The 26,553-nt window shown below is 32.4% G+C and overlaps 2 protein-coding genes, 1 long non-coding RNA gene and 1 pseudogene across 6 annotated transcripts; 2 read left to right on the forward strand and 2 right to left on the reverse strand.

Moving 5' to 3' along the window:
• The first annotated feature begins 3,879 nt into the window (after positions 1–3,879).
• LOC129311033 (transcription factor MYB88-like) lies at positions 3,880–10,117 on the forward strand. Of its 4 annotated transcripts, none has more exons than XM_054952975.1 (14): positions 3,880–4,067; positions 4,338–4,388; positions 4,576–4,770; positions 4,855–4,901; positions 5,000–5,056; positions 5,198–5,270; positions 5,531–5,586; positions 5,681–5,860; positions 5,952–6,115; positions 6,273–6,418; positions 7,015–7,151; positions 7,244–7,446; positions 7,556–7,701; positions 9,368–10,117. In XM_054952975.1, the coding sequence occupies exons 3-14, from the start codon at positions 4,675–4,677 to the stop codon at positions 9,476–9,478; spliced, it is 1,416 nt and encodes a 471-aa protein (XP_054808950.1). In that variant the 5' UTR covers positions 3,880–4,067; positions 4,338–4,388; positions 4,576–4,674; the 3' UTR covers positions 9,479–10,117. The 4 variants fall into 4 exon arrangements, with proteins under 4 accessions (XP_054808950.1, XP_054808951.1, XP_054808949.1 ...); XM_054952976.1 differs by having other exon boundaries at positions 3,881–4,067; positions 5,952–6,076; positions 7,550–7,701; XM_054952974.1 differs by having other exon boundaries at positions 3,882–4,067; positions 4,573–4,770; positions 7,550–7,701.
• LOC129311035 (uncharacterized) lies at positions 5,777–10,802 on the reverse strand. Its single transcript, XR_008593220.1, has 2 exons — positions 10,437–10,802; positions 5,777–6,163 (listed from the first exon to the last, which is right to left on the reverse strand). It is a non-coding gene; the product is annotated as an uncharacterized LOC129311035 (long non-coding RNA).
• A 476-nt stretch (positions 10,803–11,278) lies between these two features.
• Positions 11,279–13,823, reverse strand: LOC129311034 (UDP-galactose/UDP-glucose transporter 3-like; annotated as a pseudogene).
• Positions 13,824–23,474: 9,651 nt separating this feature from the next.
• Positions 23,475–26,478, forward strand: LOC129311203 (probable serine/threonine-protein kinase PBL3). The gene is made up of 6 exons (XM_054953322.1): positions 23,475–23,784; positions 24,580–24,917; positions 25,032–25,167; positions 25,438–25,574; positions 25,661–25,784; positions 25,906–26,478. The coding sequence occupies exons 1-6, from the start codon at positions 23,724–23,726 to the stop codon at positions 26,355–26,357; spliced, it is 1,248 nt and encodes a 415-aa protein (XP_054809297.1). The 5' UTR covers positions 23,475–23,723; the 3' UTR covers positions 26,358–26,478.
• The last annotated feature ends 75 nt before the right edge of the window (positions 26,479–26,553 follow it).

Raw genomic sequence — 26,553 nt, forward strand, 5'->3', positions numbered from 1 at the left:
TAACAAGTAATGATTTATAATAGATTAGATGTTCAACAAGTAACATAATGGCCTATTTTTTGGTTGTCATTTCTAATTCCTAATAAGTGATTGTATTAAAGTCAAGTTTTACATTGTGACCTCAAAACCTCATTATTGTTTACATGTTTGAGTCGCATGTTCAAGGGACTCGGTGTTGGTAAGTGGCTTTGATATAGGAAGCTTATAAATCGCATTTGAGGGAAAAATTATTAGACTGTTCAAGTGTGAATGAACTTAAGATAACATGAAAAATCTCACATTGAACAAAACTAAATTTAAATAACTGATGTAAAATAAAAAGAAATAACCTATAGCTTAAGCTTTAAGTTAAAATGTGATATCCTTTTATTAATTTTACTTTCCCTCTTTGTTAAATGTAACAATACAAGAAGTAATCTCCCTATTTAAATTGCATGACCATGAGCTAATTAATTAACCTTGGTAATTATTTTTTCATTTACTTTCAAAATCAATTTTTTTTTATGAAAAAAGTTTAAATAAGTCATGTCTTGGAAGCCTACTAGGGCTAAGGCATGTCTCCATACTTAAAAAGCATTTATAAGATACACTTACAGATCATCCACTAACAAAGTCCTTAATATAATCTTATGAATCATTAGTCAAATTTTTGCCAACTAGTCTAATCCTTGCTGGCACAAACTATATAAATTGATTCATATTATAATCTTTGTGATAATACATAAATAAGATAAATTATAAATAAGATAATTTTATATAAATAATATATAAAATTTGTAATAATTAATAGTATTCACAAATTATAAATAAGATAACTTATTTTTCAAGATTCACGTAATTTTACAAGTATAATTAATAAATAATGATAATATCAATGATTAAATTTTATTTATTTTACAAAGTTATTATCATTTTTTACATTTGTCTTTGTTAACATAAACTCTCAAAACTCAATCAATTAAAATTGACATAAGTAGTAAGAGCTTTTATTACTTAAATAAGTAGCTAGTGGTTTAAAGCGCAACTCGTATGTATTTAGAAATTTAGTTGGGAGATGTTTACACTTTGCCTCCTGTACCTTGAGGGAAATAATTTTAACTGTCGATGGAGTCTACTTTTTGTGCTGTCAAAAAGAGAAAAATAAACTCTTAAAACTCAATTCGCTTGAATTTTTTACATATAAATTAACAATGAAATATGATAAGTTAAACGATGACATAAAAAAAGTAATAATATATGCATGGGCGTTTGTTAAGACTTAATTAAATGTGCTAAATATCTTGTGATTAAAATTTCATATGTTAATAGGTAAATGATTAAAAAATTAATTAATATTAATATAGATTTAAATTCTATTATCAATATAAGGATTTTATTGATATGTATTGTATTATATAACTATCTTTATAAATACGCCGTGAGACTTTAACTCTAATAAATTTTCTTTTAGAGTAGAAGAAGTATGTTCTATTGATAGTAGCGATTATTTTCCTTGTGATACTAAAAATAAATGATAGATCTCTTTTAATTAAATTACTACATATATAATAATTAATATTTCAATGCCTAACCACTTATTTAAGTGATAGGAGTCTGAACATTAACATTAACTTTAATTGATACCTGTAGAATTTTAGAACCCAGCCACCAATAATTGCTTTGTTTTGGGAAGAATAATTTCAAAAATTGTTGATCTTTTGGACAATTTAAGTTTTAGAATTTATTTTTACAATTTTTAAAAATTACGAACTTTCCATGAAAAGCCCCCAAAGTAAAATGAAAGCACATGACATGAACATTTTCCCCTAAAGGTGAATGAAAGCACGTGACTTGAACATTATTTAATTTCAAACTGAAGAGTTAGAGTGGGTTGTGACCTGCCACGCTTAGCTGGTCATAGTTAGTCACGTGCATTCAACTGTCATCGACTCGATCATCGATACATCATCAATCGCTCTTCGATTTCATTATATCAAATTCTATCATAAAATTTATAATATGTTGTGTTATTTACAAGTTACAAAGCAACAGGTTTCATTTATCAAAATTTATACAATGTATGAAAATAATGACCTTTTTTTTAAATATAGATACTCAACATGTTTTGCTTTGTTGTCGTGTTAATATAATAACAAGGATTTAAAAAAAGCAAAACTAATATATAATAACATTATGAATTTATGATAACCTGCTGTAGTTATTCATTGGTTGCACGGATGCATTCTCACATTCAAATATGATCAAATTTGGCTGCTGAATGAACCTAACACAGATTTAAAAACGAGTATTAATTATCAATAATTGAAAGTATTAAGTCAATACTCAACTTTTGAGCCACGTGCTAAATTAACCCAGTTTTTCATTTTATCTTTAATATAGAGACATGTCATACTTGTATCACAAAAAAAAAAAAAGATATGTCACACCTCTGAATTATTTTGGTGGGGAGGGGAACAATATAAATTAATCTTCTTATACATTTTTATGTATTAACATTAAATGACATTTTCTATTTAATAATATAAGGACTTTCTTAAAAAGAGTCATTAAATTTATATTTTAAAAATAATATCAATAATGAACTTCTAATTGATTTTTACTTCGCTGTGATGAAAACAGTAATTTACTTTATTTGCAATTTATAAAACAGGACAATTCCATGCAATATGAGACACCTACACTTAAGATTAAGAAAACAACTTTTGTTTATTTGACCTGAATTTTTTAGAAATATATACAAATTTAATTGGCTAAAAATTAAACGTGTACAGTATTATGAAATGGAAAATTACACCACACTTTTTTGTTTAAAGAAAATCAACGTACGCCCGTATTTTTAGTTTTATTTTTATTTTGCGTGATCACTGGGTATAAAATATGTATTCAATATAGCACACGTCTACACGCAATATACTTTAAGAGTTCTATTCTATTGTTGACTTTTTTATTTCTAGAATGTATTAAAATAATTTAAACACTTAGTTTTTTTTTATTAATATTTATCTATATTACTTTTCAAATACCTACTTAAAATTCAAGTATGTTTATATTATTTATTTTTTATGTGCTCGATTTGTTGAATATAAACATAAATAGTTAAATACATATGTAAGTCTCACACACTCATATCCTTATACTTGTAAACTTCTCGAATCGTCCCCTACTTGTGCATGACGGGCAAAAAGTAGTGAAACATAACTTTTAAATTCGTGTAATATGTGCTAACACAAGTTTTTATTTAAAAAAAAAACTTACTTTGTTTCAAAAATATAATTTTTTAAGATTTCAACATACAAATTGAAGAATGGAGTTAATAAATTAATACATTAAACTAGTAATTGCATCGCCAAACTTATTCCTAATTATCATGTTGAATAAATTTAAATTATTGTAATAAATAAAGGTATACTTATACATATATATTAATAATGCTGGACATTTAAAATGACTTATAAAATAAAATAATCTTTTTATAAGAAATATTTCATTTAATTTTATTTAAAAGTTACTTTTAATATGTTGTACTAAAATTTAAAAATAAAACTTATTAGATTTATTTTAAAAATTAATAAATTTTTTATTTTTATATTAAATATAAATATTTTAACAAAATTCCTTTGGTCTCTCATTAAGTGCATTATATTAAAAATAATTTTTTTTAGAATACATCATATAAATTCGACCCTAAATAATTGATGATTGTATTAATGCAGTGTACAGAAGAGTGCACGCAGCATTCCCTACTTTGCTCATGGAATTCAGCGTTTTATTCAAACCAGGCCTCATGCCCGCGCACTCTCCCCACAATTAATCCCTTCATTTTATTATATTTTAATCAATCTTTATTCCTCTTTTCTAGATTTCTTTGTAAGAATAATACGACGCCATGACCGTTTTCAAAAAGTAGAGAGAGAGAGAGAGAGAGAGACAGAGTGTGTGTCTGAAACCAAATGAAGCCACATCACTCCTCTCTGCTCTGAAACCTTTCAATCAATCTCTACACATCCACTTACCAATTCCTTAATCACTCACTAGTCACTCGCTGCATTCCTTCATTCGTTGCCCAGGTATTTGTCTACTCCCACGCCCACTTGCTTCAAAGCTTCCACCTCCTTTTGCTTTCTGATATTCCCAAAGCTCCTCATTTTTTTTTCCTTTTAGATCTGTGCACTTTTCCGGGTAATCGATTACATACCAAATATATACGATTTTGATTTGATCGTTCAACCCTACGCGCCCTGTAGTCATCCATTCATGTATTTTTCATTGATCGTTTTCCTATCTGCAACGTTTCACTTTCACCTAATTTGAGCAACGGGTTTTGCTTTCTTTTACAGAGGATATAGGATCCGAGGCCACTTGTTTGGAGGGTTATGTTATAGCTTTTGGTAAGTTAACTTTTAAGAATGGAATTTGTGCTCATTACGGTTCCGTTTTTGAAAAAACCAATACAGAGTTTTTATTAGTAGAAGCGGCGTAAAGTTGAATGAAAGAGAAGGAAGAGGAAGCAAGAAGGGGGTTTTCCTTTTATAATAAATTTATATAAAAAAAAGTTTCATATTTTTATAAAAGCAGAGAGCGTCGGGTTTAGCATGCAGCTTGGCTCCAGTCAAAGGTAGGAGCGTCCGACAAGGAGAGCCACACCATTACAATAAACCCTTCAAGCACAGAGATATGAGGAAGCTGAAGCAGCAGCAGCAGCAGCAGCAGCTGGGTGAGCAAGAAGAATCTCAGAAGAAGGAGCGTCATATTGTGACGTGGACTCAAGAGGTCTTTCTATATTATATTCTATTTTAATCTATTTATTTATTGCCAATCCACTTCGCTATATCATATGTGGTGCTTGAGTTGCAGGAAGATGATATATTGAGGAAGCAGATAAGCATCCATGGAACTGAAAAGTACTGACTCCCTTTTCACTGTTTTTTTGGGTTACTAGTGCCACCATTTTCCTGGTTATTTGAATCTAAGGGATTTGAATTGCATTAACTGTGTGCAGTTGGGCAATTATTGCATCTAACTTCAACGACAAAACGACAAGACAGTGCAGAAGAAGGTGAGTTTTTTTGTTTTTCCAAGTTGACTGAGGTTTCATGGAATCCTCTGTTTCATCCTTTTACAGTCCAGATTTTTTTTTAAATGATTTATCGTTGTTTCAATCTGATGATGCCAAAGTAATTAGTTGTTAACATATCAGATGGTACACTTACTTGAACTCTGATTTCAAGAAAGGAGGATGGTCACCGGAGGAAGACTTGCTCTTATGTGAGGTAAACTGATGATTTGATGCCACTTCAAATTTTGGATTTCTTTCTTTTCTTTTTTCTTTTTCCTTTTTCCTTTTTCAAACCCTTTTTATGTTTTCCCCCAACTCCTACATTTACTTGAGGGATATCACATGATGGCAATATAAGATTCATTACTCATCAAAATCGTCTATTTGAGTTGCTTAGCAGATGATAGAAATTACATTTCACCAGAAACTTTTTTGTTCCCCTGTTTTCATCTAATATCATATTGCTCTACATAGGCTCAGAAAATATTTGGTAACAGATGGACAGAAATAGCAAAGGTGGTTTCAGGCAGGTAAACAAGAATCCAGTCTCCGATTCATGGAAGCATTAAATATACAATATTCCTGTTGGTGACAGTTAAGTTCAATGTAATGTTTTCTATCCAGAACTGATAATGCTGTGAAAAATCGTTTCTCCACTCTTTGCAAGAAGAGAGCAAAATTTGAAGCCTTGGCAAAAGAGAATAGCACTTCGTTCACTAATTCAAATAACAAAAGGACTATTTTCCAACAGGGTGATAACAGAGAGTCAACATCAGAGGCTGCAGCACCTACTAAGAAGATGAGGTGTGCATTACACTTATTGGTTTCAAATAAGTGAAATGAACATTCTATAAAGAACATTGATAAATATCATTCCATTTCTATTTCATTGTAGGAGAGCCCATATCCCTGACGCTGCAGAAAAGATCAACTTCGGAGATAGATCCCATAAGCAATATGAAGCAACAATAAAACAGCAGTCAAGAGCACTGTTTTCGATTTTGGGTCAGAATTTGCCAGGTCAGCATGAATCTTCCAGTGCCAAGATCAGCAGTGATGGTAATGTGTTTAAATTGGACGTGGGACTTATTCTTGCTATTGTTACTCCTGAAATAGAAAAAGCGGAAGGATTAGAATGTGACTCTTGGAGCTAGGTTATCACAGGTTTTGGAAATCATTTTATGCCAATATGACTCAGTTTGTTTCGACTTTTCAGCCCATAATTGCAAGACTCAAGGAACATTTCTTAAAGAGGATGATCCAAAGATAAGCGTGATAATGCAACAGGCGGAGTTATTAAGTTCACTAGCTCTAAAAGTTAATACAGATGATGTGGGCCAGAGTCTTGAAGACGCATGGAAGGTGAGGGGTTGGGCTGAGATTCTGACCATTGTGTGCTTTGAGTATTGAATACAACATTGCGTGGTTCTTCAAGAATGATCTTCCTGGTTTGTTATATCAAAAAAGAAACGTAACTAGCCAGGAGTCAAACCTGTTCGTAGGAAAATCATGAGAGCCATTTAACATAGCTGATATTGACTTTGAAAACTCAAATAACTTCACTATTCAGCTTGTTAGCATATTTTTTAGATACTAATTCAATTCTGCAAGACCTTAACACATTCATTGCTATGCACAAGCTGATAGTTATGACGCTCACCCAGTCAATGGGGAGCAATTGCAAATATTAGGCATTACAAGTTCCTGCTATTGCCTGATAGCAAGCGCTATCTGAATCATTTATATTGCTGATGTTATCTTTAAAACTTAAGAAATAGCTTCATTGGTCAGATTGGGAGTATACAGTCAGTGTTAAAAGCTTAATAATGATAAGTCCTGAAATTTAATTATGTATCACAAGTTGTGGTCCCTAAAGCTCAGTTCAGGAGCATATAAAGAAAAACGTAGTTGTTCATATTCTTCCAACATTTTTTGATGCTTTAAAGTGATGATGCTAGGTTCTTCAAGAGTTTCTGAACCAAACCAAAGAATCAGATATTCTTAAATATAAGATTTCAGATTTACAGCTCGTAGATCTTAAAGACATTATGGAGGAATTTAAGAGTAGTAATGAGGGGAGCCAGCAATGTTGGAGGTATTTTTAAGTATTGAAAATTTAATTTAATGCAGGCTCAACCTGTAGTTTTTTGGGGAAAAAAAATCTAATAGTTCTTAAATTTGTTAAAGGCAACCAGAACTATATGAAGACTCTCCAAGCAGTTCTGAATACAGTACAGGATCAACTCTTCTGCCCCATTCAGCAAGTGATAATCTGGAACACTCTCTGCTTCAGGATATTGGAACTGACCTAAAGCCTATCCAACTTGGAGATCAAAAAAGAGTTAGTGAACGTGGGAAAGAAGATCTCTCTTCTGCAACTATGGGTCAAGGTAAGATAACCCTGGGCCACTATAAGGGCAAATATTGTTTTCTAATTTGTGGCAAGCTAATGTTGTCATGAATCATAATTGGCAAATAACATATTTCTTTCAGTGGCAGATATCTTCCCATCTTGTGAGGAACAAATAAGCAATGATGGCATTGCTTCTACCTCATCAAGCACAGAGTTCAATTCCCCAATTCAAGTTACCCCTATGTTCAGATCTTTGGCTGCAGGAATTCCCAGCCCCCAGTTTTCAGAAAGTGTAAGTTACCCATGCACTTTGAAAACGTTTAACAATCTTAAGGTCCAACAGCTAAATTATGGTAGCATTGAGTTGTGAAGATTATAACAATCCTCGTAAAACTATGGGAATTTGGGAGACAAGTGAACCCTTTTGTCAACTGTAGTAATTCTAATAGTTCTTATATAGTTTCAACATTAACTGGCAGCAAGGCTTCCAAAATGCTGTTTTGTTATTAGGTTACTTGAGTAACCTAAGGGTCATTTTTGGCAGTAGCTATAGAGTTGGCTGCGGATGGAATTTATCTGTGAAAATCGTCAATATTCGCGCAACAAGTAATGCAGTTGCCTTATCACCCTTAGGATTTAGAATAGTGGAATCAAGATGATTAATTAATTATTATTACAACTGGAAGCTGACTTAAATTTGTCTACAAATGTGCTTATAAAGCAATCAAGTCAAATAAGACTGACTGGAAATGTTTCTGCCTTGCCAGAACAATATGCAGTTTGTTCTGGCCATACATTAGGTTTTTTGTTCTTCCAGTTCAGATAAATTTTAAAGGGAGGTAAATTTTCCGGTGACACTGAAGCTCTGCTTTTTGAATCTGTAGCTTAACGGATCTCGTTGACGAAAATATTTTATTTATCTTACTAGTACAAAAGTTTCATTAAGACTTCCTTTTTTTTTTTTGGAACACCCAAACAGTTTCTTTCAAAAACAATCTTTTTTTTTTTTGCGTAAAAAAGTATATCTTATTGTAAATAAATAAGGAGTATTTCAAATGAATAAATTACACTCATGACTCATTGCTTTTAGTCCCAAATAAAGAACAATTACGATAATTTTTGTCACAATGGTGTAAACCTATGGTTAAGTGCTCACTAATTTTGCTTCTAGTTTCGGATATGTTGATAATCTAAATGAAGAAACTGATTTATTTCCTTGTAAACTATTGATTAAAAATGTGGACAAGGGAGACATTTACCTGGCTTAGGGTTAGCCTATAACACAGAAAATTACTAAACCGAGAGAGAGAGAGAGAGATCAAGACGTCATATTAAGTGACAAGAGTGTAAGCTGTTGAGTATTATCCCCATCATCTCCTTATAAGATTGAAGGAGTGTAAGCTGTATGGTGTATGTAACTTTGTCTATTCTGCTGAGCTACGTGGATAGCATGTTACTATACTGCTGAATGGTCAAAGGTATTATTGCTGAGGTAGTAATAGAGTTTCACATCTAGTGTACAGAACAACATAGTTGGGAGGGGTCTTGATCTTCCCTTTGCTCTCCATACCTTAAGGGAGACTAGTCTCTGCTATAACGGAAGATTCTCTTAATCCCACCAAAATAGAGTTTCACATCTCAAATATGAAGCAAATTCTTTTCTTACTCATAAAAATATGTTGCATACACCCTATTATATTATGAGCAGGGGTGTTTATCAGCTGATGTACTTGGAATTATTCACATGAAACTTCCATTGTACTATTATCAGTAATCTTTGACTCAACAGTACGAGACACGTCCCAAAAGTTGAAGAATCTGCGTTAATATCCCAACGGAAATAAAATTACAAATACAGACACATGCACTTGTGCATATCTGTTTTTTTCCCCCCAAATATATCGAAGTTTGTTGTACGACTAACCCCTTGTTTCTTCTTTCTTTGACAACTTCTGCAGGAAAGGAACTTCCTAATGAAAACGCTTGGAATGGAGTCCCCATCCATGAACGCCGGTGCCAACCCCTCACAGCCACCACCTTGCAAAAGAGCCCTACTACACAGTCTATAATCTAATCCCTCTATTCAGTTGGTAATGGACAAATCAACACTCCCTTTCCCCTTCTAGGTTCCTTTCTCCCTACCCTTTGCAATTCGGACTGAGTTCTTTGCTTGGTTTTGAGATGAGATCCATCAGATTGCAACCTTATGGTCTTAATGATCCTAAAATTTTGAAGGCACCATCCTCTTCCCCTCCCCAAGAATGCTCTGGTGCGTTCTTGTGAAAATTAGACATATCTAACAATGTCATTCCTCCATACCCCACCAGTCAGACTTACCTTTTCTTTGGTAGTTGCACTAAAAACTAGTTTGCTTAGTGTGTGATTATTTGGCTTGTTTTTCTCTTGATACCATTCTGGGTTTGTTTTGGTTCAATCCAGCTCTTGGTCATGATTTGTTTTTTTGTACAGAGTCTGCTATGTAAGCAGCATTCATCCTGAGTGTGTATACACCGGCTCATCGCCTATCCTATTCAATATATGAACAGAAACAGAAATAGAAGAGAGAGAAAAAATTAACCAATGGCAAATTGGATTCCTATTTGTTGTTTTGGGTGTGCATAAAGTATAGAATAATATATATTTGGATTTTGATGTACTGAAACCTCATAACAGTTGGAGTGGAAATGCATTTTGGTTTTTGGCGTGCATTTACTGTTTCTGTACTCTCTTTACTTTTCTGGATTAGCTCATAACAAAAAGTGAAGAACATCTCTGTAGAAGAAGAGTAGAGTTTCGCATGGACTCCACCACCCCCGTTTTCCCATAAAGAGGATAAAAACGAAAGATAAAAACGCTAGAAAACCATAGAATCATAGGAAGCCTATGTCAACCAACTTATTGATGTTCTCTCTTTCACACTCTTCTGCAAAAGACACAAATATTCAGCCACAAAAACTTTCATATTGTGTTTGCAAAAAACCAATAGGAACTTAACAAGAAATGAAGAACGAAATGAAGGGAACTTACAGACAGAAAAGCTCGTACTCTGGATCTGGCAGAGGCTTGCAGACCCCTCTCTCTCTCGCGCACATGGGTACATGGTTTGTTCGCCATGGAGTAGTTCAGTGAAGAATTCTGGGAGAAGTTGGTTGTTATTTAGTAAGGAACAAGAGGTTGTGAGAGGTTAACGGTGGTGGAAGACAGAAGGCATATCATATAATAATGACGAAAGCAAAAGTAATTGGTTAAAAGGAAGCGAGGGAACTCTCCTCAAAATAAAGTTACATTCATTTGTCCCTTCACTTTATCAACGGAAGGTGCACCACCTCTCCCCACTTTCCATTTACTTTCATTTTATCTTGCCCAATAGATTTTTTTTTTTTAAAAAAACAACTGATATGTCATATAAAATCTATAATCACATTATTCATAAATTACAGATGGTATGGCTTTTTTTTAAAATATATATATGTATATATAATATGAGAAAATGTATTTAGTACTACTTATATTTCACATACATTTACCATTGGTTTAAGTTCCCATATTTCGAATAGAGATATATGTCAGTCAATGATGCAAGTAACGAAAGCAATCATTCTTCTAAAACCTTGACTTGTCTGTTGTCATCCCTACCACTTTCTCCACATGGATCCATATTGTACAGTAAATTCACATTTCAACATTAGTGCCTAATTCTTCGTATTAATTGTTTTAGAGGAGTGGAAGGGTGAGACCTCAGAATGTGATGCCATTCAAACTAACCCTGAAGTTTATTTAAGCAGAATTGAATATGTTAATCTGGAAGATGTCATTACTTTGACGCGATAATGTTGGGATAATCTCAACCCAACAAGAATCAGACGAAATAGGTAATTAACTTGAAGATTAAATCTGGAAGTCATGTTTACAATTACAGACCGTACAGCTCTACTATAAGTTACAAGAAGCAACTAATAATAACCGGAAGCGAATAAGACGACACTGGCCCCAAATTGCACGGCTCAAAAACGGAAAAAGAGAAAAAAGCAAAAATAAAACTCTAAGTATAACGACAATTGGCTTAATGCACCTTTCAAAAGTAAAGGAGATGATAACAAGGAGGTTGAGCAGGTGAGCTGAAAAGGGTCAAAAGGTATTAACGTTTAAATTCAAGATTGCTCAAGGATCTCTTTTTTCATGTCGTCTTTCTCGTCGTCTGAGATCTCAGCAACTTGTGCCATTTGAGGTAGATCTGGTAAGACAATCCAGAGAACACCATAAAAACGCATCTCCATTGCATGGATGACAAGGGATTCCCGCTCATTAATGACGAGACTACAATGCTAACAAACTTGCGAGTGGTGGTGATGGTGGTGTTTGCCAAAGATCCAAATCGGCTTATCGTCAAAAAGACGAAGTTCTGGCCCACCGCACCACAGCAACAATATAGAAGAATATCCCATGGTGCCTCTGGATGCTGTCTGCAAAAGCGGATTGCCTCATATCCACGCCCGTAAGGCAACACAAACATGTATATCATATTGTATATGGTGCCCCACAAATTCATGCCCAACATTATAACCCAAGCACTTGTTTTTGGGTACCTGAGCAACACAAATCAAAACTTTAAAAAGTAATTACCATAATAATTTAATTTAACATCAACACATCAAACAGAAACTCAAATATTTAACTTAGCAAATGCAACAGACAGTTCAGTGTTTCCCGCAACAAACATCGGAGATGTACATATAACAAGCAAAAGAAATTATACATATCAAACATGTCCAACCAGAGATAATATTAGGGGCAATATTGCCAACATCCAACCAGATATCTCAATCTCATAGAGGTAGAGATAGAAGAGAAAGCCAGAAGAAAATATATAGGTATGCGTTTTAAGCTGCACAGGCTAGACCAGCCAGCAAGTTAATCAAGCAAGCCTCAAAATCTGTTCCAATCAGTTTGGATGCCTTCTTCCGCACTGTATTGGATTTCCCTTTGACAAAATCATTTCATAACTTCTTTTTTCTTTTCCTTTTTTTTTTCCCAAGAAATTTCTTTCAAATAATTAACACAGAAGAGCCGCTAAAAATGCAGTTTTACACTCATGACACAAGACACGAGAGGGAAAGAAACAAGCAGAACAAAGAGAGAAGCTCAGTCGAATTTGGATAGCCATATGCCAAATCAATACATGGAAATGCTTTCCCTTCCATTACCTTGCTTTTAAGGAATCCTGAGTAGCATTTGTAAATCCATCAAAGGCAAGATTCAGGAAACATAGCCCATAACCGAGGGGAGCATTTGGATGTGCAAGCTTTTTGATAGTCTTGGAGCTTGTCTGCAAATCAAGCACGAAGACATAAGAAACTGTAAGATGGAGCTATATTCATGGTTCTAACCTGTTCTTCCAAGAAATGGAGAACAACACTGCGGCAAAAAAATGTAAAATCATTCGCTTGGTTCTTCTAAGAAGTTCCTAACCTTTAGAAGTGCAAATGTCGATACCCCTCCAGCAACAAGGAATGAACAAAGGTATTCCTGAAAAGCGTATCTTATAACATAGACAATTGCACCCATCAGCATGACTGCATGACGTAAAACAAATAACATGGTAACATTTAAATTGTAGAGTACTTTACATAGTAACAGATGCAACTGGAGTAAAACGGAAAAAGTAGAAAAAAGAGAAGGCAAAGCACGAACTACCGACCTGGAATCATTTTTGAGGACTTGGCAAGGACCTACAAGTAGTAAAAATAACATTATGACGATGATAATCAAAATTAAAAGACAAAAAAAAAAAAAGAATAAAAGAGGCTATGAAAGAAATTTGAATAAGACCATACCTGCGCAGGGTAACTAATATATTTCAACGCTTCAATTCCCATTGCTGGGCCAATTGTATTAGTAATGCCAGCACTCCAGTAAGACCACCAAGGAGCACCATCAGAACTTTCGCCGGACCATATCTTTATCACTGGTGTAATAAACCAATAGGGTCAAAAAAAGAAATATTTACAAACCACTGTACGCAAATTATAAATAGAAGGAGCAATTGGAACATAAACTCACTAATGTATGACCAGAATAAACATACTACATTCTGCGCCAAGTTTAGAAATGCAAGGTGCTTAAACCTCTGGCCATCAGGACCAAATTGCTTGGTCGACCTACATATGACGAAGCATGAGATACATTAGAATGTTAACTTAGAAAGCATGCTGCAGAAACTCACATGTGGATTCAAATAAAACTTAAAGAAGAGATCGAACGTATCAACGGCAAATTAGGAAAAGAATAATCTGCACTGACAGAGTTTCCTGGAGAAAGCCCTGGTAGATATAGGCAGATCCCGGCTATACAAAACAACAAGAGTAATACACAGCGGATTCCGGCGCCGTGAGCCTCCATCAATGCCCAACAACAAGCCGCCGGTTTCTTTCTGCAAGATTGCCTTCTGGCAGAACGGAAGGGAACAAGGGAGAGAAGAAGGAGAAAACGACCGTGTTTAAGGGAGGCGACGTCATTATGTCGATGAAGGGAAGCGCGGCAAGTTACGCAGAAATTCCACGTGGTGACATATGATTGGATGTGTCCGCGCAGTTCTCCAATGAGAGTGGCGGTACCAAGTCGTAAGTTTTGCCCGGCAAAGTTCTCTTGATCTCCACCGTTCAATCGAAAGCACCTTCGTGGAGCATCTTAAAAATTATAGTTACTGAATTGTCGATAGATTTTACTTCTATTACTAACCCAATTCATGAGGCTAGGAATTAGTGAGGCTAAAGAATGTACTAATATTTTGACCAGAATTTAGGTGAGTGTAATTTATTAAGACTAATGCATACTTTCAAATTTAATGAACACTTGCGAAAATAATATAAATTAAATTCTTGTTAATTGGATTAACTTTTTGTTGATATATGTTTGATGGTTGAATTGTTGCTTTGGGAGGGACTTCTTGGAGCTTTCCGTCTCTACACTTTTGTCTGGCCCAAACTCGGCTCTTAAACTTTTCTTTTGGGCCAAGTTTCCATCTCCGTCACATGATGTATATTTTTCCTCAAACAATTCCAGTAAAACATATAGTACAAGATTAATTGAGAATAATAAGATTGCGAAATTGGAAAAAAAAAAATGATACTAGTTCGGAATTCATAAATTCACCAAGTGGAGCCAATAGTGAAGGTCGTTTTTTTATTACATGGGCTGGCAACTAAGAAGGTCTCTGTCGCCATTATCACGTTATGGCATAAAATATTAATACGATTATCAAAATTTGGTTTCTATAATTGGTCATCTGTGCTCTTCACGCTACAGTTATTGCCAACGACTTACGAGAATTATACACTAAAATATATAAAAAAATAAAAGATAAAGATAATAATCAACATGATAATATCAATGATTCAAAGAAACTTGTTAGATATTTTAAGTGGAAGACTACCCTTAGATTGGAGATCTTTTCCCACTATATGCCTTTTGGAATGATGGGCTCTTCGTACAGTGACGTGAGCATGTCGAATGATTGCCAGATTGGGATCTTCCTTAACGATCAATTCTTACATGGGTTTATGCTCAGGAAGAATAATCATAATTGAAATCAGTTTTTGCCTCTATGTCTTCGTGTTGCATTATGGATTGGTGAGTTTACAATTTAAGCTCAAATTATAGTCCTTTCAATTTGAGCTCGAAAATCAATTGCTTTAAGAGAAATTACTTTAAGAAGTCCTCTCAAGCAAGGAAAAAAGGAATATTGTATTAGCCTCTAATCCTTCAAATTGGTCTCTTTTCTTTTGGATGTTTATTTTTTCTCCTTAGTTTTGCAATGTTTATTCTGTAACTTCAACAGTTTCTTGTAGATTTTATGTTTTATGTTTTAGTGTATATTGCTTCTTTTGGGTTGGGGGGGTGATTGCTTCGATGAAATCTAGAAAAATATCAAGCTTTTTTCCTGGGCTAAGGTTCAGTAATTATTTGTAGACCCTAAACTTTATTGGCTCAAGTGTCTGTCTCTGAGTGCTCATGCTTGTAAAGTCACTCACACGACAAATGAGGATTAAATCTAATAAAAGGGGTTAAAGTTCGAATTCTTGTCCGAAGAGACGCTCACATGTATATTCGAAGGTGTCTCGAACAGTATTGTTTTTAATAAGAAAATATCTTTAGCTTTTTTTTTTTTTAAGTCTCTCACAATTCTTTCATTAATAAACTTTTTGGCTCCACTACTCAATACTCCAGCATAGAATTGACTTGTGGCAACAATCTACGGTGGGGTCTGGGGACATCAAAACTGGTTTTAGGGCTCAGATCAATACCATTTCTGGTTTCTGGATTTGGTCTTGAAAATGTTGTTGTCATACTTAACAACTAGTAGTGAAACATGTAAAATTTAAAAAAAGAAATCTAATACGTCTGTTAATCACCCATTAATAGTAGTAAGATAAGATTCCACCAGTCATTTAATTACATAGTACAGCCTCAATCGTAACATTAATAAACCAAAATGGTAGGAGCCTCTGAAGTAGTCAAGGGGTGCAGAGATAGTGACTAAAGCAAGGGGGGGGGGGGGGAGAGAGTGTGACAGATGCATGAGTGATGTAGGAGACTGGCTCTACATGTTAGCAATGACACGTGCCACGTTGCCTTTTTTATTTTGTTTGTTGTGGATCTTGACCCAGTTGAATTTTACCTGGTCAACTATTAATATAATTAATAGATGCTGAGAATTTATCAACGTTGAAATGTAAAAAAAAAAAATTAATGATAAATTAATGGGCAGTAAAACAAGTGATTGAAATTATGAGCTTTTGCCTGCAGAGGATATTATACTTTGCGTTGATAGATTCATTGAACTAGGTAGGGCAAGGGATAGTATTTAATAGCGTTAGATGGCTAAATATTACTCCCTCAACTATCCTTCTTCTGTTGTCTGTTACAAGGACTCTTCAATTATCTCACCAAAATTAAAGGAAATGTTGAAGTCACTAATTTTATTTAAAAAAATAATAAATTTTTAATTTTATTTTCATTTAAATGAAGAAAATTTAAATGTACATTAAATTCTCTCTCGTAATTAATAAGTTTAAAATAGAGATAATGTAATTAATATATAATCAAATGTCTTATATTGAAAACTAAGTTTAATAAGAGATCTTAGGTTCAAATTAAGAAATGTGACAACATTAGTGGCAAGGAACTCTCACCCTTGTGGTACTTACCATACTTCAATTTAAATTAGTTTGAGGCTCATGAAGTTCTCACAATTAAAATGGAGCAGGCCTAGGATAATTGGTGTTAATGAGTGTTCACAAAAAATCAAAAAATTAAAAAATCTTTTTAAAAGGCGCCCAGTAAAAGAAACAAGAGAAAGTACGTGAATTTGTAATTTACTAAGCTCCTGAACTTCGTGCTTTTCTAGATCAATCACTGAATTTTCATGTTTTTAGTGAGTTCTTGTAAGCTGCAGCAAGTGCTGGTGGGTGCCTAATTACTAATTGTATGAAAGTTTAAGGACTAGCATACTAATAATATGAAAGTTCAGGGATTGATTTAAAAAAAAAACAGTTTATATTAGGGACTACATGATTAATTTGATTAAATAAAATTAGAGGAGAGGATTTGAAAGGTGAGGTCACATGAAAATCAAGGGCTGACTATTAAAATGAGTGAGAAAGGGAAGGAAGGTTTATGTTTATGGTTTGAGTGGAAGCTGGAGCTATCTTGTAAACGAGATGTGAGGCTGTGACTTGCGGTGACTAATTACACGTTCACACTCTGGTGCCGTGAACCTTGCGTTTTCTTGTTTAACTTTGCATATCTTTGTGTTTGTTCCCCGTGAAAACGACGTCGCATCTTCCCATCTGACCAGTGTAATTAATCTGGGTCGTTGAATGGGGCCCACGCATCTCCGCATTCACATCCCAATTCTTGACCACCAAGTCATCTCAAGCCAGATGCGGATTGAATAGCTGTGCTTGCGGCTTACTCCTTCAACTCTCCATCGTCATTACCGGTCATAAAATTAATTTTATCTTGAAAGATATTTTTTATTTATAAATTACGGTATCAAAATCAATCATAAATTCCTCTTGTTATACTAAATATTAGTGAGAGAGAGTACTCATTTTGTTTTTATTATAATACTCTTTTATTTAAAAATATAAAGTATTTTTTAAAAAGTTAAATATTAAAAAATATAAAGTATTTTTTGAAGAGTTGAATGTTAAAAATGTAAGATATTTTTAATCTTTTAAAGTATAATCATTGATTTTTTTTCAAAAGTACCCCTATTGATAGTAACTTTATATTTATTATATGGTATTTAATAGGGATAAATATGAAAAGATAAGGTTAGTTTAAAAGTAGATAGTTACTTTATTGGGGGATGAGATTTGATTAAAAATACCTTATATTTTTTAATAGAGGGAGTATACTTTATCTAAAATGGGAATAATTTTTTAATGTTATTCATAGTTAAATGAAACCTTTTTAAATCTACATTATATGTTTTTTCCTTATAGTTAATAATTTTGAATGGAGATAATATTAAAAAAACTTAAAGCACATCAATTGACTTACAATGAGAATCATCTATATACAAAAAATGTATCAAATAATAGAATTCTTATTATTAAATAAAACTGAAGTGAAATTTGATTTGCAATTAATGTGAAGGGAAAATACCTGGGGGCATGCTCATTCGTATTCCACAAGCCATGCTATTTACACATGAACTCACAATGTGGTGGATCTCATCCCGTGCTGCAAATATGACAAGTCAAACCACGCATTATCCGTTTTTTTTTTTTTTCAAGGAAGGGATATCCAAAAAGGGCCAATTGTTATATAAATACAAACGAGTTTGCCCAATGCCTTTTAATGATACTGATGAGTGTTCCAATTGGATGGATTTGTGTCATTGTAATTGGCAAAATATATATATATATATATATATATAGCTATATTTTGCACCCGTTGCAGGGAAATTTTATTCCATATGAAAATAGAAAGCACAACGTTTGAAAGTCAAAACAATAATACACATTTTAGCATAACGACAGTTCATGTACTCTCTCCACTTCCATTTATTTATAAATTAGTTCTAATTCTAATATTTATTGTCAAAATTAAGAAAAATTATTAAAATCTAATTAAAAATTTAATTTTTTAATTTGTTCATGTTAAATATATCTTAAAAAATTTATATTTTAATACATCAATTTTGAATCAAGAAAAAATGTAATATAAATCAATGTAATGCTTTATGAAAAGAATTGTAAAAATGTTATTTCAAGCACATTATAAATAGAACGGATAGAGTATAAATACTTTGAATTTCATTAATGTGGCTGCAATTTTTTGCAATTACGTGACATCCTATAGCATATAATGATTTTTGATCAAAATATAACATATAATGACTGGCTAATTAAAATGGTGTAAGTATAAAAATAATTGAATATGAGACGGAGGAGAATGTTTGGATTAGATATAAGAAAATTAAAACTTTAGGAGTTGATAGGTTGGTTTTATTATTTTGGTGCATTTCCCAAGAAACTAGTACCTTCTTACTTTTCCTCCAAAAATTACTACAAAATTTTTTTAAAAAAATTGCATAAAGATTATATTGAGCAAACTTATTTATAAATAAATTTTATAAAATTTAAAAAAAGAAACTTGAGTTTAGTTTAAAATTAAAGTCAAAAGGCAATAACGCATTTGTTAGAAAACATTAATCAATCAAACAATTTATAATTATTTTATTAATAATTTATAATTGTATGTTTAACTTTTTATAATAATAATTTTACATATTTAATAATTAAATTGATAGTACATTATTAAAAAGTTCAACACTATTTATTTATAATTATTTTATTACTAATTTATAGGTATTATTTTAATTTTTTACAACTATAACTTTATATTTTTAATTGTTAAAATAATTATAAATTATTAGTAAAATTTAATACTAATTGTTTATAACTATTTCATCATTAATTTATAATTTTTACTCCAATTTTTTATAACTGTAATTTATATATTTAATAATTAAAAAGTTTGAATATTTTATATAAAAAGTTAAAGTTATAATTGTAAAAAATTAATATGATATTTGTAAATAATTTTTTGATTGATGTAATGTAATTTTAATAGGGACATTATTGTCTCTGTACTCTAGTTTTAAATTATATTTAGATCTCAAAGGATTTGGATATACTTTTTAAATTTTATAAAATTTATTTATAAATAAATATACTTAGTAGGACCTATATATTTTATCTTAGAGATAAACTTTATTCTGCCAAAAAAAATTGGGTGAATTTAATCTTGAAATACCATTAGGCTAGGAAATTGTCTAAAGACTCAAAGGATTAGAAGAGATGAGTGGTGTCATTATTAAATAAATCAATTTTTATTAGCATTTCAAAGAAAAAATTATCATATTTATATTTAGTCATATAACCTAACATTTTAATACGAGCTTTTATCCCCAAAAAATGAGGTTCAGTTTTATAATTAATTAATTGATTATGATTTTTCCACATGAAATGCTAGACATTAACAAGAATAAATTAACATGTGTGGGCCCCTCAAGCATTATTTTAAAATTCAATTTTTGAAGATATATATAAAAGAACATTATTTAAAAGAGAACCATCACTGAAATGGCATTCAAATTTTTTAAAAAATTTATCTCACAATTGCCAGCTGTAAAAACATCTAAACAAAAATTACCATCTGTATATTTTGTTATATTTCGTCATGAATGATGTATTGTGCGTTTGGCCAAAAATGAAAAGAAAAGAATAATGTACTGTGTAAATGTACTGTGAATCCTGAAAGCGAAGTTGTTGGGAAAAAACCGTGAAAGCAAAGCCGAAGTCGGTCAAAAGATACCTTTCTGGGAGCTTTGTGTGTTGCATCCATCTAAACCCACCAATTATATATTCCAAAATATATAACTCACAAATCGCAATTTTAGTTGGCCCAGAAAAAAACTTTTAACATTATTTTGAAAAATTCATAAAGTAAAAAGCTCTTTACCTTGAATCATAAACTATAAACGCAATTTCTTGGTCATACAATTTAATCTGCTGTCTCTAAACCCTTCAAGATAATTTATAAATTTAAAGTGATTTTGTGTAAATAATCTGATTTTTTTTTCATATATGTAAATAGGTGTTATATTAAATTAAGGACAAGTTTTAGAATGCAGTATTAAAAATATAAATAATTAAATAGACAATTGATGAGTGATAAAGATGATTAGACGCAGTGTGGCCCCTTACGTGGAATTCTAGAGTCTAAACAAGTGGTCTCTCGTGGGTTCCTTTTCAAATTGGAATTCTGAGATGCCCTTCATTTGACGATTCAAAATACCCAGTTATTATTAAAAATTAAATTCAGGAACAAGAAATATCATAAAATAAAAGCAACTTCATCATGTTTTTATAATATTTAAAGCCACTATAACTAATAATGGAAAAGCAGACGCTGAACGGAATAATGATAAAAATAAGAATAAATATGAGTCATTGTCGTAGGAGAAGGTGAGGCATCCAACTTTATCATGTTAGATATATAAACTAATGCTACATTTATTCAAACAAATCATGATGCTCCTTTGAAAAAAATAAATAAATAAATTATAGTATATCATTCAGATTTTTCTTTTTTGTTCGTACAATGTGGGACCCAGTGTTGACGTTCTTGCTTAGATAAACATGACGATTAAACCATTATTGCAAACTTTTGCACTCTTCACATTTTACCCTTGCCCGTTTCTTTCTTTTTAGAACATTCCCTGCTATCCAGGACAATTATTATCAAAACTAACTTCATATATCTCCTGAAAATACCTTTAATATATTTATTGACTAAAATATATTTTTAATTTTATATAAAATTTTAATTTAATTCTTTAATTTTATAAAATATCTTTTTAATCATTTAACTTTAATATTATGAATTTTAAATGATTATTTTTTATATCAATTATTGTTATTTTAAAAAAAATTAAACTTAATATGTCAATATTTAAGAATGTATTATTATATTTGAAATTTTAATATAAAAATTTATTAAGATAAAACTAACAATATTAAAGTTAAAGAATTAAAAACAAAACTTTATAAAGTTAAATGACTAAAATAAAATATTGTATAAAATTAAAGGATTAAGTATATATTTTAATCATATTTATTTAAGGCGACTATATATTCTAACACTTAAACTTAAGATTTTAAAATAAATTAATTCAATTTTTTTGACCATTGCAATCAAGTAGCCCTTGGTTAACCTCCTCCTCCAATGTTCAGGATTACATAAAGATTTCAACAAATAGATGACAATAGGTGAGATTTAATTTATTTGAATTTATATAATTTTTTTATATTTATCTTTATTTAATAGGTTGTCTTTATTAAAAAAACTAAGTTAATTACATATCTCAATTGATGATATTTTTGAAAAAAATCTCATCCACTACGCATGAAAGACTCAAAAACACCTTATATTTTTAACATCTTATTTTAAAAAAATATTTTATACTTTTAAATAGAAAGAAGATAACTTTATCAAGTATGTCACTGTAATTAAGGACGAAAAAAATGTATATTCCTAAGTAGAAGGTTAGTTAGCTCCACACAGTTGTTGAAAATTCTAATATTATGAATACCCCAACTTCCAACACCAGTGAAGATCATGCAAAATAACATTTGTTATTTAAAATTTCATCAACTCTAATGTTCTCGTCTTCATTGTGTTCTTATTGTGGATACCTTTATCACTCTTATTTTTTCGTCTCATCAATCATCTCTTATTGTTGTTTCTCCTTAATTTAAAAATAAACATAAACTCATTATTTTTAATATTTTCTTTTTGCTTCAAATCTCATTTTGTTGCTGTTCTTTCTTTAATATTTTTTAATATTATCCAATCAAAATATTTTAAATTTATGAAATATAAATATAACATTTTAAATTTCAAATCTAAATTCATCAATCTAAATATTACCCAAAGATGTATTTTACTTTTACATGTATAACCTCCTCCTCCTCTCGTCTTCACCATTGTACAAGGTTCCAACTAATTTGTATATATAATTTTGAAATCTAATTTTGAATATGACATCTTGAATCTCAAATCTCTTAAAAATGTATTGTGAAATAAGAGTTATTATAGAGTATTTAATTATTTAAGCTAAAACCAACACCTGATTATTAATTTCTCGTTCAGTTATATTACTTTTTAATTTTTGGATCACAAATATATTCAATAATATCCTAATCTTACAATTGCATTTTACGTAACAGCTGATCACCCTTTGAGTCTATTATTATTCATTCAATAATAATATTTTAATCTTAACTATATTTTCGTGCGTGGAATCCCTTCTTTGTTTCCATTTGACTTTTCATTTCACACTTCATTGTAGCTTAAGATCCAAGCGACCAAGCACCTTCCCATTTTCAAATGTGAAATCTACAACTTAAAAAAAAAAAAACAAAAATACGACAGAATTAGGTTATATGAGATTCGTTTTTATTGACTTATAATATTTAAACTATTTTTTATTTTTGATGACAGCTAATGATTTTTTAATTATATACTCCTTAAATATCTTGCATAAATATTATAATAATGACAATCAAAATTTTAATACATTATTTTTAAAAAAATAATAAATAAATTAGGGATATTGTTAAAAAATATTTACAAAAATATCTAATACTTTATATTATAAATAAAAAATATTTTAAAAAAATCATCTCATATTATGACGTGGTCCTACATGATGATTCGAGATTTTATCATCGACATGATCATGTAGAAATGATCCTTAAAAAAAGTGTTGACATGAAAAGAAAAAGATTTGTGCGAGTCAAGGCCAGTGAAAAAATTTTAAACTTGAATCAACGTGTTCTATACTTTTATTTTATTCATTAAAATGAAATTGATGCCAAAATTAATTGGAGGGGCATTATTGTAAAACCATAAGCACATGAGCCAACCACGACGGACCCGGCCTGAAAGGAAATATGGCCATTACGCGGTTGTTGTGTCTGCATAGACGAAGCCAAAAAGGACTGCTTCTTTCTCTGCTTTTTTCCTTTGTTCCCTGTCCACGAAGGCACCGATTCTTCTTCGGCTCTTCAATAAATTTAATTTCTTTCCTATCAGGAACCCACTTTTTTCCGCTTGCTTTCTCTCTGACTTCTACGAAACCAAAATAAAGTTGGCTACTTTCTCTGGTATTTCCTCTGTAGCATCAATAGAAGAAGCTCAAGCAGCTGGAGAGTGGGAGAATTCTGGCAGAGATTAATGGGTAACTGCCTTGATTCTTCTGCCAAAGTAGATACGGCTCATAGCTCCCGAACTTCTGGTAACCAATCCAATTCTTTCTTCATCACTTCCTCTAGGTTAGCCTCTTACAATTTTACAGGACGCGTGGTTCTGCTCATTTCGGCTTATCAGTATTGATTTTAGCAGTTTTCTGGGATTCGGATTTTCAATGGGCTGATGTTATGTTGAGCTTCGTGTTTTCTTGATTTCGCACTTTTTGAGTGCAAGGCTGCTTTGGATTTTGGGATTGAATCTTCGAGCTCATTTTTCCCAGATTCATTTTTCTTAACGATGGTGCTGAATTTTCTGGGCCTGTGTATAGTCCTTGGGGTTTTAGATTTGTAAACTTCAGCTTTGGGTTCTTAAAAGCGTTATAATTCTTCAAAAATATCCTCTTCCATGTTTTGATGATCATGGGTCTTGTCTTTCATCCCTTCGTGGGTTGTAAAAAAATCTTATTTAATAATTTATCATAAATTTCTAGTTCTCTGACATGGCTTTTTTCAGAAATAAAGCTGGTAACAGGGTTTGATGCTGTTGTTTTCCGAGCAAGTTCTTTGGGCTTTGGGAGATTAACTTTAGTCTCTTCATGTTTATTGTCTCGGAGGATGATTGATGTGCGAATTCTTCCTCTTTTAAATTTAGCTCTACATCTTAAAGTTTGATGCATGTTGGTATTTCCTTATTGGCACAATCTTCTAATGCTTAAGTTATGAAGCATATTAGTACTTACCTACATGGGTTATAGTGTGTGGTTGGTTGACTTTGAAAGGTCTTCTGGAACTGTGCCTTGGCATTATGCATGTACTAACTATTTTTCTTTTTCTTCTGTCAGGATCTGGAATTTCAAAAACTAGTCCTTCATCAGCACCTTCCACCTTATCACTTCCATCATGCAGTGAAAAAAGTAATGCCTCAAGTCTTCCCACACCAAGGTCCGAGGGCGAAATCTTGTCTTCTCCAAATCTAAGGCCCTTTACATTCAATGACCTAAAGAATGCCACCAGAAATTTTCGTCCTGATAGTCTTCTTGGCGAAGGGGGATTTGGCTATGTTTATAAGGGATGGATTGATGAAAACACATTTCAGGCTGCAAGACCTGGATCAGGGATGGTTGTTGCTGTGAAAAGGCTAAAACCTGAAGGCAGCTTTCAAGGTCATAAGGAGTGGTTGGTATGTTTCTGCTTTCACACTTTTTTATCCCACACCCTTTCTTGCCTTCTATATGTTTTTGTTTGTTTTTGGTCATACGAATGGTCTGATTACTGAAAACTTGTGAATTTTCAGACTGAAGTTAACTACCTCGGGCAGCTCCACCATGTAAATCTGGTTAAATTAATTGGGTACTGCTTGGAGGGAGAGAACCGGCTTTTGGTCTATGAGTTTATGCCCAAAGGGAGCTTAGAAAATCATCTATTTAGAAGTAAGTTAGGGAAGCCATGGCGCTGTTGTTTTATGATTTGTATCTCTTCAGTTATTCGTCATTTCTCACCAAATAGGGTCAGGAAAATTAAGACATTAGCAATTTTACGTGTTCGTAAATGATTTTGTATGTTCCTAACTATTTTATGGTGACATTCACCTGTCAGTTCAATGATAGCAGATAGGTTAAAAATCAATTTTCATTTGCTCATTGCGCTTGGAATTGTAGAAATTAGCATATTTGGACTTATGAGTTCATTATGTTTGACAGGAGGGCCTCAGCCACTCTCTTGGTCAGTGAGGATGAAAGTGGCCATTGGGGCTGCCAGAGGGCTCTCTTTTCTCCATAATGCCAAATCACAAGTCATATACCGTGATTTTAAAGCTTCCAACATCCTACTGGATGCGGTATGTTCAATGAATGAGGATATAATTATAACTTATTTTTTATTAGATTATGTGAACTGATCACTTGTCATGCAATGGGATTGCAGGACTTCAATGCTAAACTCTCTGATTTTGGCCTGGCTAAGGCAGGCCCTACTGGCGATAAAACGCATGTGTCTACTCAAGTTATGGGTACTCATGGATATGCAGCTCCTGAATATGTTGCTACAGGTCTGGTTTAACTTCACATAAAACATTATTCATGCATTAAATTAGTGGTGGTCCTCAATTTTATGTTCATCATTTTTGCTCTGTTGTTAAACATCATACTGAAGGCCTAATTAATTGGCAGGTCGGTTGACAGCCAAAAGTGATGTCTATAGTTTTGGGGTTGTGTTGCTTGAACTTCTATCTGGACGGCGTGCAGTTGATAAATCAAAAGCTGGTGTGGAGCTGAATCTAGTAGACTGGGCAAAACCATATCTGGGTGACAAACGAAAACTTTTTCGGATCATGGACACTAAATTGGAGGGCCAATACCCTCAAAAAGGAGCCTACACGGCTGCAAATCTTGCTCTACAATGCCTGAATAGTGAAGCAAAGGCAAGGCCTCCGATGACAGATGTTTTAGCAACACTTGAACAGATTGAAGCCCCCAAGAATGCAGGCCGACACTCCCACTCAGAGCCACTGAGAGCTAATGTTCCTGTAAGGGGCTCTCCTGCACGAACCAGGTCCCCACTACATCTGACTCCAACTGCATCTCCATTGTCATCTCACCGGCAATCTGCTCGTGTACACTGAAATACAAACATCTTGTGTAAATTCCTTATTCTGTTATTATCAGAATGTGTTTTCTATAGGATTTGGTGAGATTTGTACTTTGAGCAAATTTTGAGCTATATGATCATGAGTATTGGTACAATCCACAAGCCGTGTAAGTATAATTTTACCGAAGTTCCTTTATCCTTTTTCCTATTGCTCGTACATATTTGCAGAT

This window comes from Prosopis cineraria, unplaced genomic scaffold, assembly GCF_029017545.1.
Source record: "Prosopis cineraria cultivar Desert tree isolate PC_DT_omini unplaced genomic scaffold, ASM2901754v1 PC5, whole genome shotgun sequence".
NCBI lineage: Eukaryota > Viridiplantae > Streptophyta > Magnoliopsida > Fabales > Fabaceae > Prosopis > Prosopis cineraria.